Source organism: Marmota monax, unplaced genomic scaffold (genome assembly GCF_021218885.2).
Source record: "Marmota monax isolate L192 unplaced genomic scaffold, Marmota_monax_Labrador192_F-V1.1 WCK01_AAM20220418_F8-fsc00042, whole genome shotgun sequence".
Lineage (NCBI taxonomy): Eukaryota > Metazoa > Chordata > Mammalia > Rodentia > Sciuridae > Marmota > Marmota monax.
This window is the reverse complement of record NW_026693008.1, coordinates 2,835,201-2,851,022: the sequence shown is the minus strand read 5'-3', so window position 1 is coordinate 2,851,022 and position 15,822 is coordinate 2,835,201. Positions and strand designations below refer to the sequence as shown.

General features: G+C 42.3%; 1 protein-coding gene across 2 annotated transcripts in view; it reads right to left on the bottom strand.

Moving 5' to 3' along the window:
- Nucleotides 1-11,428, bottom strand: part of LOC124098193 (cadherin-related family member 3-like) — a 66,513-nt gene extending 55,085 nt beyond the window's left edge. Inside the window, exons 1-3 of one of the 2 annotated variants that reach the window (XM_046452930.2) lie at nt 11,223-11,428; nt 5,974-6,170; nt 276-447 (exon numbers count right to left, since the gene is read on the bottom strand). In XM_046452930.2, the coding sequence (XP_046308886.1) occupies nt 276-447; nt 5,974-6,170; nt 11,223-11,262 (409 nt within the window). In that variant the 5' untranslated portion in view covers nt 11,263-11,428. The remainder of the gene's footprint in view (nt 1-275; nt 448-5,973; nt 6,171-11,222) is intronic. The other variant, XM_046452929.2, reaches the window with a different exon arrangement.
- Nucleotides 11,429-15,822: the final 4,394 nt, after the last annotated feature.

Here is a 15,822-nt window from a genome sequence, read left to right as displayed (position 1 = left end):
TGACCTCACAAAGCTTCCAGTTTAATAGACACACTCCTAATTAAATCATCACACAAACGAGAGAATAAATTTGGTGCACTGTAACCACACAAATCAATGTATCACCATAATCAATGAACAAGTGAGTATACCCTTTCATGTAACCCATGGGTCACTCCTGTTGTCAATGTTGTCCCGATCAGTCTTATAGCCTGGGTGCCATAGAGCACCCAGGACCCAGAGCCTACAGCTACATCCACAGGAGCCCTCTTCCTCCAAGGAGAGACCCTCAGTACCTTGGTTTCCAGGGGCAAGAGATCCGGTGAAGGTGGGCGGCTCATTCACATCTACAATCTGGATTAACATGGTCTGGGATGCTGTTGCCCCTCGGCTGTCTTTGGCATAGATTATCAGGGAATAGAGCATCACACTCTCAAAGTCCAGCTTGGGTACTCCAGTGGTGAGTAACTAAGTTTAAAAAAAAAATAATAAGTAAATAAATGCAGAATCGTGGAGCAAACAATTGGCTTCATCAGGACATATAGGGAATATGTTAGATCTACAATTTCCAATATTGGTCAGCATTTTGTTGTTTTGTTTTGTTTTATGGGTTTTGTTAGGTTTTTGTTTTTGCCTTTGTTTTCATTTCTCAGATGGTCTCTCACTAGCTGGCCTTAAAATCCAAGGGACAAGTGATCCTCCCACTTTAGCCTTCCAAATAGCTGTGCCCCTCCATGCCCAGGTTTAAATTAACGTTTTTAAAAAGGCATAAAAATCTTGAACTTAAGCTGGATACAGTGGCGTATCCCTGTAATCCCAGTGGCTCAGGAGGCTGAGGCAGGAGGATCTCAAGTTGAAAGCCAGCCTCAGCAAATTAGCAAGGCCCTAAGCAACTCAGTGAGACCCTGTTTCTAAATAAAACGCACACAAAAAAAACCCTGGGGATATGGCTCAGTACTTAAGTGCCTGTGAGTTTAATCCTCATACAAAAAAAAAAAAAATCTTGAAGCTCACTCATATCGTGTCAAATGATTTCTCCTCCATCTTTCCCACCTTCCCAGACTTTAATTTGGTCAAGGATTATCCTGACATCTCAATCTATCCTTGCAAAGTAGGTATTAGGGTTAGGTGCAGAAATTGGAGATTTGGGGAGGCTCTGCAGCGTGGCCAGGTTTTCACAGGTAGAAGTGCAATGACTTTGGACTCCCTCTGACTTCACACTCATGCTCCTCATGAATCTAAAATGGCTAGGACCTCACATGGCAGAGTCAGAGTCCCTTGTGTCCCTCCCTTGTTCACTCACCTTTATGTCCTGTTCTAGGTCCCTTCATGGCTTCTACACTGACTCTTGAACTGCCCTATTGACCTGAGACAATCCCCCACCGCCCCCAACCCCCCAACCCCCCAACCCCCTCACCCCCTCAACCCCCAACCCCCCCACCGCTGAGGTGGAGCATGCTCAGAACTGGATTCCAGTCCCACCTCTGGTGTGAAATAACTCTAATACTTTGGCGATGGTCCTTCAGCTCTCTGACTTGGTTTTCTTTATCCCTCATATGAGATCACTAATGTCATTTCCATGTCTGCCATGATACCAGGAGTTTTGGGAATACTGTTTCTAAATATTTCTTTTTTAGAAATAGTGAAATAGTGGAAAACAAAGATTTTTATTGAGTACCAATACTCAGTAGAAGGGGTTGGACACTCGTCTTTGGACACTCTTTATCAAATCAAGAACCCTTTTTCTGTGATGATAATGTAGTCTAAGAAAATGCTAAGATCTTACATGTATGGAGCACTTACTATGTGTTAACTGCAAACACTTATTAGTAATTACATCATTCCACCCTTTAAAAAAAACAGTGTGATTGACATGTTAATATGTCCATTTTATAATCAAATATGAAATACAGACTCTGAAAGATCATCCAACAAGGAACAGGCAGGGCACAAATGCCACTCTGATTCCAAAGCCCATCCCCAGGGCAAGGCTACCCACATGGCTGACTGTGGTTCTGAGAACAAAAGGATCATAATGTCACCCAGCCAAACTTCAGCCAGCAGAGCTAGCATTTGTTGATTACTCTCTCCGAGTCCAGGATTACTTTCTACTCTTTGCCTCTGTTAATCATCAAAGCAAACCTGAGAGAGAGGTCCTAATGTCATCCCGCTTCACAGAGGCCGAAACTGAAGCTCAGGTTATATAACCTAGCTGGGAAATCCATGCTGCGCTTGGAGACAGAGCACGGGCCTGACCCCTGCCCATCTGTTCCCAACACCCTCGTGTCGGCCAGAACTGCCGCGGACAGGAACACAGAGGGGTGTTGTCGCAGTTCCATCAAAGTCAGCAATACCTGGCATCCAATACCATTGTCTACTGAGCAGATGCCCCAGGCTGGACAGGATCTCTTCAAGTCTCACGGTTTTCCCATGGAGCGAATAAATGCTCTAGCATCCCCCAAGCTGCTGATGAAGAACTAAAGCCCAGGAGTAAGAAATTTTGCCTACAGTATCACCACTCATAGTAACTGAGCCGGGGCTTAAAGCTAGAGCTTTCTTTCTGTTCTCCACACGCTAATGATTCCTGATAAGTTCATTTAATATCATAACCTGGTTTTAGGATCTATGGGGCTTTCCAGCCTCAATTAAGCACAACAACTTTGTCCTTAAAGAGCTCCTGATCCAAGAAGCACGGTCCTATGCCCCAGCTGCCATTTTCACATGGTTTGCCCTCTCCTGGGATCCCCAAAGGGACAGCGACTGTGTCCATTTTGAGTATCAGGCTCAACAAATATCAGCTCTCGATGAACATTTTTTTAAGTCAACCAAAATTCTCATTAATTGCACTTGAACTGAAATTCGATAGGAAGATGGTTTAAGTTCCCCTCTGGTGGATGCCTCCCATCCAAAGAACAGGAAGTGAGCATAGAAAAGGTGACTTGGGGGGCTGGGGTTGTGGCTCAGTGGTAGAGCGCTCTCCTAGCACATGCAGGGCCCTGGGTTCAATCCTCAGCACCACATAAAAATAAATGAATGGAACAAAGTTATTGTGTCCAACTACAACTAAAAAATAAATAAATTTTTTTTTTTTTTTTAAAAAGGTGACTTGGGTTCATTTCCCCATCCTGCCTGGACAGCCCCTTTCGCGATCCTCAATGACAGGTAGGAATCTGAAGGTAACGTAACTAGAGCATACCATGTCTCATTCCCATGGATGGATCCATATCATCAGTTCATGTGATTATTGTTTGCTATTGTTTCTCCAAGAGACTTGTTTGGCGAGGTGTTTTGTTGAATACTTGGCCAGTGGCCTGGCTAAGCTCAACCAGTCTTTTGCAAAACAATCCCCCATGTGTCAAGGTAGAAAGTCCAACAAAGGATAATGATATGCTAAACCCCAAATAGAACAGTATATTCTCCCTTTTTTACTGTAATATTATAGAATTAGATATCAATCCATTTCATGTAGCCTTTATCTGCAGGAATATTTCTGGGCTACAAAAACCGTTTCATAATCAAACTGCTTCTAAAGCTATCTAGAGCTAGTCTATTAAATAGCTCTGATACTGTGGCCACATTTTTCTTATTGTCTTTTTTTTAAAAAAAAAAAAAACTGTCAGTGGACCTTGTTATTATTTACATATCTCTGTGCAGTGCTGAGAATCAAACCCAGTGCCTCACACATGATAGGCAAGCATTCTACAACTGAGCCACCTCGCCAACCCCCACATCTTCCTTATATTATTATTTTTTGGCTGTCTATAATATGGCTACTTAGATTAGATTGGAAATGTATCTGCTATAGCAGCAACTATTGTGTGTTAACTGCTTATCATGGACCAAGCAGTAAGATGATACTTTGCATATATTATCTCATGGAAACTTTCCATCAGTCCCCGAATGAGGTGGTATTATTGTTAACACCTTATTATAAGGAAAATAAAAAGCACAGAAAGTCAAGTAATTTACCCAAGGTCATGTTGTTACTAATTGTAGTAGCTATGATTGAAAAGTGGGTTTGTCAGGCTCCAAAATCTGTGCTTAGAATAGTGATGGTGCACTCATTCTCTCTCTCTCTCTCTCTCTCTCTCTCTCTCTCTCTCTCTCTCTCTCTCACACACACACACACACACACACACGGAGGAGGAGGAGGAGGAGGAGGAGGAGGAAGAGGAGGAAGAAGAGGAAGAGGAGGAGGAGGAGGAGGAAGAGGAGGAAGAGGAGGAGGAGGAAGAGGAGGAGAAGAAGAAGAAGAGGTAGGAAAAGAAAGTGTTGAGCAGGAGGAAGAGGAGGAGTACTCAACCCTCTGATAACCTTTTGCTGCTGTTTAGACTTGTAACAAATATCCTATGAAAAAAAAAAACAATATGAGATAGCATTTTACACCAAACTGTAGTTAGAAGCAAATTTAAAAATCTAAGGATAACAAGGTTTGGCAAAGTTATTCAAGAGCCTCATAACAGATCTCCTTTGCCCCTTTTAATCTGTTTCCCTCACAACAGCTAGAGTGAGCCTTTTAAGATAGAAGCCAATTGTTTTTTTTGTTTTTTGTTTTTTGTTTTTGTTTTTTTCTGTAGGACTCTTCAGTGGTTTCTTAAATGTGGGAGGATTTAATGTCTCTGATGATTTACCCTTTCCTATACTCATGTCCTTTTCAGTGTTCCTTCTACTAAAGGAATTGCCTTTGCAGTTCCTTCTACTGAAAATAGAGCATATTTCTCCACCGCCCCCCCTAGCTTGGACATGTGACTTGCTTTAGCCAATGAGATCGGAGGAGACTTGGGTCTTGAAATATACATGAGAGCTTGAGATTGTTCTTTTGTTCTCCTCCTTTTGCCTAAAGAGGCATAGGCTTCTGCTAACCAGTGTCCCAAGGAGCATGAGAGGCACAAGGAAGACCTGAACTCAGCTGCAGCCTGGAACCAAACCAGGTGGCGCCCCTAAACCACATGTTGCTCATAAGGACTTTATTACTTACAGCCCACAAGCAATGTGACCTCCATGTTCATGGTGGTTCTCTTGCCCTCAGGTTCCACAGGGGCAATGCACAGGGACCAGGGGAATGCTGCGCATACAGTGGGTTGCACCATATTTGAGGGACCCTGATCTTAAGGAACCCGAAGCTCTTATAATAAGCAGTAAACCTGCCTGAACACTACCCCACTGGGAAAATAGCTTGATCATAGCTAGATGGTATATCTAGGCCCACAGCCCATGCAGGCTTTGCCCCTCACCTCCTTTGCTGTCTCATCTGTCACCTTGCTTCTGCTTCAGTCCTGTCACATCGATTTCAATCTCTTCTCCTTATCCCGCCCCTTTGTTCCACCATGCCTTGACATGGAATGCTCCTCTCCTTCTTCATCTACTTAATTCCTTCCCATTCTGCAGATGACTTTTCATGTAGCTCTTTCTCAGGAATCCGGACCAGGTCAAAGGTCCCCTCTAGGTGCTCTTACAGAACTGTGGGCCTGGATTTCATGGCTTTTGGTCACATTTACAATGCTATGCTTGTATGCATGTTCCCTTGATTAATATACATCCCTCTAAACCAGTAAATATCACAAGGTCAATGCATTGCCTGCATCTGATCAGAGCCTCAATAAATGTCTGTAAAATAAATGGATCATGATCTTCCCACGGATTTTTTCTTTTTTTAATTGTACTAGGGATTGAACCCAGGAGCACTCAACCACTGAGCCACATCCCCAGCCCTATTTTTTTTTTTTTGAGTTGCTCAGCGCCTCACTTTTGCTGAGGCTGGCTTTGAACTCATGATCATCCTGCCTCAGCCGCCCAAGCCACTGGGATGACAGGGGTGTGCCAACACGCCCAGCCCTCCCATTAATTTTTAAGAGTATCCAACACAGTATAGTGTCCCAATGAGAGGGTGCTAAGTTAATATCATACAATAGGGAGTGAGAAGGCAGAGGATGATAGTTTCATTTGAGAGCCCTTGGGGTACCAAGTGATTATACTGTTCACCTACATACTTACATCCCACAGGTGTGTGGATCTCGGAGACAGCCTGAATGGATGGACCACAGGATTTGCATTAATAATCACAGGACCTCCAACCAGAGAAGTGTGAGGTGAGACAGACACGGTGACCACAGCAACCCGGGTGTGCTGAGAAGCATTTTCCAGAAGAGGGCTGAGATTCTCAATCATGAATTTGGGAAGAGCTAGAACATCTGAGAGGAAACATAAAATTTGACTTTTTACAAATGAATTTCTGCAAAGCTTCCCAATCTGCTTCATGTTTTGAAACCAACAACAACAAAAAAAAGGACAAGAACCACTAGTTCCTTTTTTATTAGACGTCTTAAAAAATCAGTTGAGTTGGCTTGGCGAGGTCATTAAGGATCTGGGAACTTCTTCTTCTTGTAAGCTAACTCCTCAAGTTTATGGACACCGGCAGAAGACAGAGGATTATTTTATTGATGGCACGGCAAGCAACTTGAACTTTTGTGTTCACATCCCTTCTTTTCTTTTTTTTTAAATATTTTTTTAGTTGTAGATGGACATAACATCTTTATTTTATTTACTTATTTTTATGTGGTGCTGAGGATCATACCCAGTGCCTCATGCATGCCAAGGCAAGCACTGTACCACTGAGCCACATCCCCACCCCGCATCCCTTTTCTCGTTCCTCAAGGAACACAGGGGCAACACAGAGGGTCCCGGTGGATGCTATGCATTTATATCACATTTGAGAAGCCCTAAGCTCAGAAAGCCCAGATCTTTACGAATGAGCAGAAAGCTTCCTGACCTTTGCCCTGGATGGAGAAAATAACCTTATTATGACAAACCATCCTCTGTGTCAGAGGGTGACAATGCCCTTGTTTATAATGCACTTTTTGTTTTCCAATGTTCTACCCATCCCTCAGTTGCCCCTTGGATATCACTTCTTTCAGAAAACCTTCCCTGAGCCGGGCACAATGCCACACACTTGCAATTCCAGCGACTCAAGAGGTTGAGGCAGGAGGATTGAGAGTTCAAAGCCATCCTCAGCAACTTAGCGAGGCCCTAAACAACTCAGTGAGACCCTGTCTCTAAATAAAATACAAAAAAAGGCTGGAGATGTGGCTCAGTGGCTAAGCACCCTGGTACAAAGAAAGAAAGGAAGAAAACCTTCTGTGGCCTGCCCCAGTTGGCTTGGATACTCCTTCCTAGGGTTCCTGTAACACCCCATAGTGATGGTTCCCAGCATAATAACCTTCCATTTGGGTGCATTCCAGGGAACCATAAACTCTTACTGAATAACAGTACTTACCACATATTTGTTGAATGAATGATAAAATATCAGTAATGACTGTTTATAGGACATTCTTTCACATGGAATTTTTTCATTTAATCCTCACATTACCCCTGGAGTGGGGCTGCTATTATCAGTTCCATTTTGCACATGAGAAAACTGAGGAACTGAAATACAGTGACCTCCATCTCACCAGGAACAATAAATTTGGCGAGGATATGGGGGGAAAGATTCGCTGATACATTGCTGGTGGAGCTGCAAGTGGGTGCAATCACTATGGAAAGCAGTATGGAGATTCCTCAGAAAACTTGGAATGGAACCACCGTTTGACCCAGTTATTCCACTCCAGGTGCATATTATAATGATACAGCCACATCAATATTTATAGCAGCTCAATTTACAATAGCTAAACTATGGAACCAATCTAGGTGCCCTTCAACAGATGAATGGATAAAGAAAATGTGATATATATACACAATGAAACATTACTCACCATAAAGAAGCATGAAATAATAGTATTTGGAGGTAAATGGATGGAACTTGATACTATCATGCTAAGTGAAATAATCCAATCTCAAAAACCAAAAGGCTGAATGTTCTCTCTGATGCTAACACACTATAGCATGGGGGAAGAATAGAAGTTCATTGGATGAGACAGAGGGGAATGAAGGGAAGGGGGGATGGGAATAGGAAAGACAGAAGAATAAATGGGACAGAACTTTCCTATGTTCCTAGATGAAACTCCACATCATGTGCCACAAGAATGGAAAGTTATGTATGATATGTCAAAATACATTCTATTGTCATATATATCTAAAAAGAACAAAATTTTTAAAAAGCATACAACAGGCAAAAAAAATGAAAAGAAAAGAAAGGAAGGAAGAAAGAAAGAATGCAGACAGATAGATAGGAAGGCAGGCAGGAAGGTAGGTAGGTAGTGACCTTCTGTTATACAGCTAATCAGCAGTAGAGCCAGAATTTGAACCCCAAACTTGCTGGATCCCAATAGCATGCTCTTAAATGATTCAGATGGCTTCATGATTCAGAGTAAATTTCTTTGGGGTAGAAAAAAAAGAAAAAGAAAAATGGGAAAAAGCAAATATCCTCAAAATGTCAAAATTGGAGAAGGTCCCCAGACAACCAACAGCAGTGGCCCTGGGATGAAGGAAAGGACTCCACCTCAGGAATGGCCTTTTGGATTCACAGACCTCGACTCCTGTCTGAAGTCGGCTTCTTCCTGGCCACAGGACCACTTGGGCAAGCAGCTCATCCTCTCAGAAACTAGAAGTCAGGGGTGTGGCTCAGTGGTAGAGCCCTTGCCTGACATGTATGAGGCCCTGGTTTCAATCCCCAATACTTGGGGGGTGGGGGAGGATTAATAGTACAGCATCTTGTGCTTCAGAATTTGCTAAGAGGATAGGTCTTATATTAAGCGTTCTTACTATGCAGGCACCCAAAAGTGACACAGGGGAGATTTGGGGAGATTTTCGGTATGCCTGTGATTTTGATTACGGTGATGGTGTTATGGGTGTTTGCAAATGTCCAAACTTATCAGATTCTACACATTAAATACATTCAGTTCTTTGTTGGTCATTGTACCTTAATAAAGCTGTTAAAAACAAACAAACAAACAAAGAAGAAGAAGCTAGAAATCAACTGTGACTTCAAAAGAAGCCACTTTGGTTGAAACTGGTGTGAGGTGATCACCACTATTTAAGAGATTGGGATTATTGGCCATTATTTTTAATAAAGATTTATTTGCCAGTCACTGTCATAGAAAAATGTAAGATTTCATGTTACTGAAGTTCATTATTTGTTTTATTAGATACAGTGCATGAAAGGTGGGTAAAAATAGTTTCCAAAATGACATTATTTCATACAACTTGTGTCTAACCCTGCGGTGTTGGGAAATTACTCAGTGCTCAAAGTCACAATGCATTTAGAGACAAAAAGTCATCATGCACCCTACTGAGCTGGCCTACTTTGATTCTATTTTTCTCCCTTTCTTTCTGTCTCGCTTGTGTGTGTGCGTGTGTGTGTGTGTGTGTTTTCTCTGCTCCCCTTAATTTCAGCTGAGTCTTGTTCTTACAGCAAAGATTTCACTGAAGATACACTTAGGTTAGTTTCTCAAAACTCATTTGGAAAAGGCAAAGTTAAAGATAGGGCCTAGAGGTGGGCTTGGTGACACACATCTGTAATCCACCAACTCAGGAGGCTGAAGAAGAGAATCACAAGTTCAAAGCCAGCCTCAGCAACTTAGGCAGGCCCTAAGCAACTTAACGAGATCCTGTCTCTAAATAAAAAATTAAAAAGGGTTGGGGATGTCGTTCAGTGGTTGAGCACCCCTGGATTCAATTCCAGGTACAAAAAAAAAAAAAAAGATTACATCCACAAAATACCCAAGACTATAGAGAAGCCCTGTCTTAATGTATAACTTTAACTTTAAATTTTCTAGTAACCACATTTTTAAAAGTTTTTTAAAAGGCCAGTAAAAATAATTTTAACATTTTATTTGAACTGATGTACATAAAATATTATTTCAATGTAATTAACATGTTAAAATGTTAGTAAGATAGTTTACATTATTTTTTTCACATAAAAATCACCTAAATAATAGTATATATTTTATATTTACAGCACATCTTAAGTCAGAGTGCCCACATTCAAGTGCTTAGTGGTTATCATTTCAGACAACATTGCTATAGAGTTGATTGGAGTTGTGCAGATATTATCATTTATTTCTATTAGCAATACAAAATCTAATCATTATTAATCAAAAAGTGGAAATTATCACAGTTATTTTTCTCTTTCAGATTTGCAATAACCATCATTTGTTCTTAGAATCATAGACATATTTTACTTGATGTTTTGTTGGTAACGATGATATTTAGCTTTTACCCTCTTCCAGAAGTAACTAATTCTAAAGCAATCCATCAGCTGGTTTATTTTATGAAATCAATTTTTGCAACCCTGAGAAAAAAAATCACTTAATGTTTTCAAGTAGGGCATTAAAAATTTAAATGATTTATTTTTAAACTTGGGGGTATGTTTTGTTAATTAAAAATATAATTCATGCTATTTTTAACCAAATACTAAAGTATATAAAGTAAAAGAAAATTTAAATCTCCATATATTTCTCCCCATCTCTGCTGCTCTCACATTTATTTCTACATTCAACTCCAAAAATAATTGTCATCAATTTTTTGGTATATATTCTTCTGGAATTTTCTGTGCCTATTTGCATGTGAATAGACCTATTTTTTTTCCCCAGAAGGATTTTCCTGTGTTGTAGTTTTAGGACATCCTTCTCTCTACAGTACACCACCGATTACCTTTTTACCTGTCCTTCAGAGCCCCCAAGGCTGCCTCCTGCTTCTCATGGCTCTGACATCCACAGTATGGAGGGAGGACCATTTATGGCATCCTCTACCGATGGCCATGTATGTGGCCTCTAATTTTTGCTATTACAAGTAAACCTATATGCATATCCTAATGTGGCCATGGGTTCTGAACTATGGCCTTCCTGGAATACGGGCTCTAAATCTGCAGCTTTCAGATGCTGTTGGAATGACAAATTGCTTTCCAAAGATCTTGTCCCAATTTTCGTTTATAACAACTACATCTAAGAAAGCATTTTTTCAGGGCTGGAGGGGACACTAGGGATTGGACCCAAGGGCACTTAATGATGGAGCCCCATCCCCAGCCCTTTTTTATTTTTTATTTAGAGACAGGGTCTCACTGAGTTGCTTAGGGCCTCACTAAGTTGCTGAGGCTGCCTTTCAACTCCCAATCCTCCTGCCTCAGCCTCCTGAGCTGCTGGGATGACAGGTGGGCGCCACCGCACCTGGCGAGAAAACATTTCTATTGAAATGTAGACCTTTCCAGTGAGGAACAGCCACGGAGAAACTGAGGAAACCAACCAAATGGCAGACGACCAAATAATTATTTCAAAGTTCTACAAGATGAGTCCAAAGTTAGGAATACTAACCTGGGGCTGCCACCATCAAAAACAAATGAAAAAAAAGCATGATTTGCTTGAAAGCCTCTCGCCTCTGTAGAGCACTGCTCCAGCCCCTGGCACTGGGAATTTCCAGCCAGGTCACTCTCTTGGTGAGGCACGTCTCTGGAGAAACATCCTGTCGCTAGGCACCCCGGTACTTACTTCCCCATGACAGTTCTCGCTGAGAAATCTGTAAAATGACACCTTCCCTCAAAAAAAGCCAAAGCTTCAGCCAGGAGAGTTGCTTTAGCCAGGTAAAAAAAGCTCCACTTTACATTCTCCAAGTGCAAAGTGCCCCCCCACACACTCCACAACACACACACACACACACACACACCCCAGCAAGTCCTCATGCCTCTGGGGTGTTGAGAATTCAAGGGGGATTCTGCAGGAAATGATCAGCTCCCTAAATTCATTCCTTTTCAAATGGAATCTGTTGAATAAAAAGACTCCTGGTCACCAACAAGCATGATCCTGCCCTGCTAGGTGTTTATCACACCCAGGCTTGGAATCAAGACCAAGAATCTCAGTTTACCAAGTTTGCAGAGGATTTACAAGTTGCTAGGCAAGGTTAATATGCAATCAGATTAGAGATAAGGTGCAAAAACAAATCTAATAATTGGCCAAGAGTCAAATTACTTGCTAGTTAGTAACTTTAATTTAAAACTTGGGAGTGGGAGGAGTAGGCGTTTTTTAGAACTACTGATGGGTAAGATTTGAATGCATGGAGAGTTGGCATAAAAAACACCTCAAGGGCAGCAAATTGGTGATGCAGAAATTGACTATTGAAGCCAGAATTAGACAGGCAGTCAGTAGAGATAGGTAAATCGAGTCAGGTTGGATCAAGGAGGCCAATTCTGAGTGAGTCAGGAAGTTGAAGACTGTCCCCAGAGGGATTGAAATGTGAATTCCTTCAGAGCCTTCCTCCACCCTTATCAAGAACTTGCCCCTGCTCCAACCTGTTGCTAAGATAACCTCTTCCAAGAATTGCCCCTCCCTACAGGGAGCTATAAAGTTGTTAATTAATGTATTCTTGGCTGCTCCATCTTGCCCTTCCCCCTTCAGCCCACCTGATGCCCACCTTTGGGCCCTCTCACCAGCATTCCTGGGCCTAGTCCTGGGCCTGGTCACAAAAGCAGGAAGGAGATAAGGGGAAGGGGGCAGAACAAAGGAAGCCTAGGACACCTAAAAAGGGCAGAACACCTGCTTCTTGGGATACCAGGATCCCAGCTATGGCCCCCTTCTCCTTCCCTGGAGAAGTCTATGTGACCCCTTTCTAAATAAACTCTGCTTTATATGCTTGCCTCGGCACGCTTCTCCAATGTTCAAACTTCAACATGGGGGGAAGCAGGACTCATCACCCATAACCGGGGGTAACACTATGGCCTGCAGATCACATTTTTATATGTACAAGATTAAAAATGTGAAGTTCAAGTCTGGGTGTGGTGGTGTATGCCTGTAATCCTAACTACTTGGGAGGCTGAGGGAAGAGGATGGGAAGTTTGAGACCAGCCTCAGCAATTTAGCGAGTCTCTGAGCAATTTAGCAAGTCCCTAAGCAATTTAGCAAGACCCTGTCTCAAAGTAAAATTTTAAAAAGTGATGCATACCTGTGATCCCAGCAACTTGGGAGGAGGAGACAGGAAGATTGCAAATTCAAGGCCAACCTGAGCAACACAGTAAAATTGTCTTAAAATAAAAAAATAAAAAGGGCTGGAGATGTGGCTCAGTGGTTAAGCATTCCTGGGTTCAATCCCCAGAACCAAAGAAAAAAAAATATTTTTTAAGGACTGAGGACAGTCCTTTATAATGTACTCAAAGGTACATTGTCTTTGAGTTTAATCTGGTAATTTAATTTGGTAATTTTTTAAAAATAAAAAATGAAATTCAATAGCATTTGCTTGGCCAGCACTCCACAGTTGACCAGAGTTCGCATCCCTCCCTGTCGCACTCCAGTGCTTCTCACATTTCCCTACCTGGAACCTGTGGGGATTCCTGTTGGCAATCTCTCATTTAGAGATTTCCATCAATCACTGCTCCTGAGGAGTCACCTGTTGTTATGATAACTAAAATAGGATTATGCAATCTCAGCCAACTTCTATAGAAAGATAATGTGGAGAACATGGAAGTCTGTGTTTGGACTAGACTTTGACCCACTGCACCTGGCTTTTTGGCTTTTCCGAGGGACATTTATAAATGCCCAGGGAATGATCCCACGGGGAGACCTCCGAGATGTGTTGGTGAAGGATGGTTGAGAAGCAGCCTGGGGGGTGTGGATCTTGGGTTGGCACTCTTGCCTGTAGCTCTTCTGACCTCCGTTGGTTAAACCACTCTAACTTTGACACTTGGACTGCTGGCACACCCTCATCCCCAGCTTAAAAGTCCCCGAGTCTGAACCCTTCCATCTCCCAGCTTCTCACCGGGACCAGCACCTCTAGCTATGACCATTTATAGACCTAATGACTTTCCAACAACCGTACATGTTCCTCTCCAATGTGTTTCCCAAGCAAGCTTTTTAAAACATGAGCGTAATCCTTTCCCCTGTCTCCTCCACCCGCACCATACTGATCTTCTCTCTGACTTCAAACATGTCTAGTTGGAGGATCTCGAGTTCAAAGCCAGCCTCAGCAACTCAGCAAGACCATGTTTCTTAAAAAAAAAAAAAAAAAATTAAAGGCTGGGGATGGTTACGTGCAGCTGGGTTTAATCCCTGGTACACACACACACACACACACACCTAGTCCACGTCCACCTCTGACCTTTTGTTCACTTTTCGTGGTTTTCCATCTTTGAAATATCCTCTTAGATCTCAGCACAGTTTCTCTCTTTTTCAATATTAAATGTCTCACCTCAAATGTCACATCATATTTATTTTATTTTTATTATTATGCATATTGGTTTTGGGCACCAGGGATTGAACTCAGGTCACTTAACCCCTGAGCCACATCCCCAGCCCTTTTTTGTATTTTATTTAGAGACAGGGTCTCATTGAGCTGCTTAGGGCCTTGCTAAGTTGCTGAGGTTGGCTTTGAACTCTCGGTCCTCCTGCCCTGGCCTCCTGAATAGCTGGAATTAGAAGCACATGCCACTCCACCTTGTGTCTAGTCATTTTCTTCCCCACTGAGTCCTATGGCCCAGAATAAATATATATGAACTCCTTCCTTAAATCCCTGAATGACGTCCCATTACCCTAAAGATCAAGTTCAAGACCTTTAATTTGGCCTGTAGGACTGGAGAGGCTTGGTGCTGCTTCTGACCACCACCCCAGCTTTCCCCTGCAGGTTCAAAGGCCTCTTCTGCCTCGGGTTTTGCTCCTTGCTCTCCTCTGCCTGGAACACGCATCCTTACACAATTGACCTCTTACTGCTCATCTCTCAGACTCCATGACCCAGCAGTTGCCTCTCATCCTTATCACTTTACCCCTTTCATCCTCCTTTTTCTTTCTTCCTAGCATTTGCCACTCGGTTAAAACTCATGCGTTCACATTCTTATTTGTTCTAGGTCTTTCTTGCAGCATTTTAAGTTATCTGAGTTCAGAGATGTTGTGTGTGCTGTTTGTTCACTGCCATGTGCCTGGTGTCTAAGTACTCGGTGCCTGGTGTCTAGGTGCTCAGTGTCTGGTATCTAGGTACTCAGTGCCTGGTGTCTGGGTGCTTGGCACCTGGTGTCTAGGTACTTGGTGCCTGGCAACCACTAGATGTTCAAATATTTGTTGAATTACTAAAAGACCAAATCAAACCCTGGGAGGTGGCAATTATAGTTCCTGCTTTACAAAGAGAAAAATGGAGGTCCAGAGAGGCTTTGTCACCTACCCAAAGACCCACAACTTGTATGGGGAGAAAATCTAGAAATTTTTATTATATTATTGGTACCAGGGATTGAACCCAGGGGCACTTGACCACTGAGCCACATCCTCAGCCCTATTTTGTATTTTATTTAGAGACAGGGTCTCATTGAGTTGCTTAGCACCTTACTTTTGCTGAGGCTGACTTTGAACACACAATCCTCCTGCCTCGGCCTCCCAAGCAGCTCAGATTACAGGTGTGCGCCTTCACGTCCAGTAATAAAGCTAGATTTAAATCCGGGCCCAGCTCAAAATTCATATTTGTTTGTGCCCTAATTCTGTCCACCTTTTTTAGTGCCATTATAAGCTTCTGGGCTCTTTTGTGACCTGCACATGTTGTTACAGAAGGCACAGCTGCAAATATTTCAGCCTATTACACATGCATACATATAGGCTTGTGCACACACAGATGTTCACATGGACACACACATACAAATAAAAAATAGCTCTCTTCCTAACAAAATCAATCATAGTCATCCAGATATTTGACTGATTACAACAGAATTAAGACAGCAGTACCAAAAATTATGTGAAAAATACTGGCATGTATTAGAGAAAAACGCCCTTTCGTGTATTCATTCATTCAAACACCCGAGGATCCTAACAGATTAAGGGGAAAAGACCACATGGGAACACAAGCCCAAAGACAAAATCATCTCAGGTATGTTGTTTTCCAGTGCCTCAAAATGTGGGGCAGAAGATCCTCTACTCCCACTCTCCTGGATACACCCTAAAACCCAGGTTT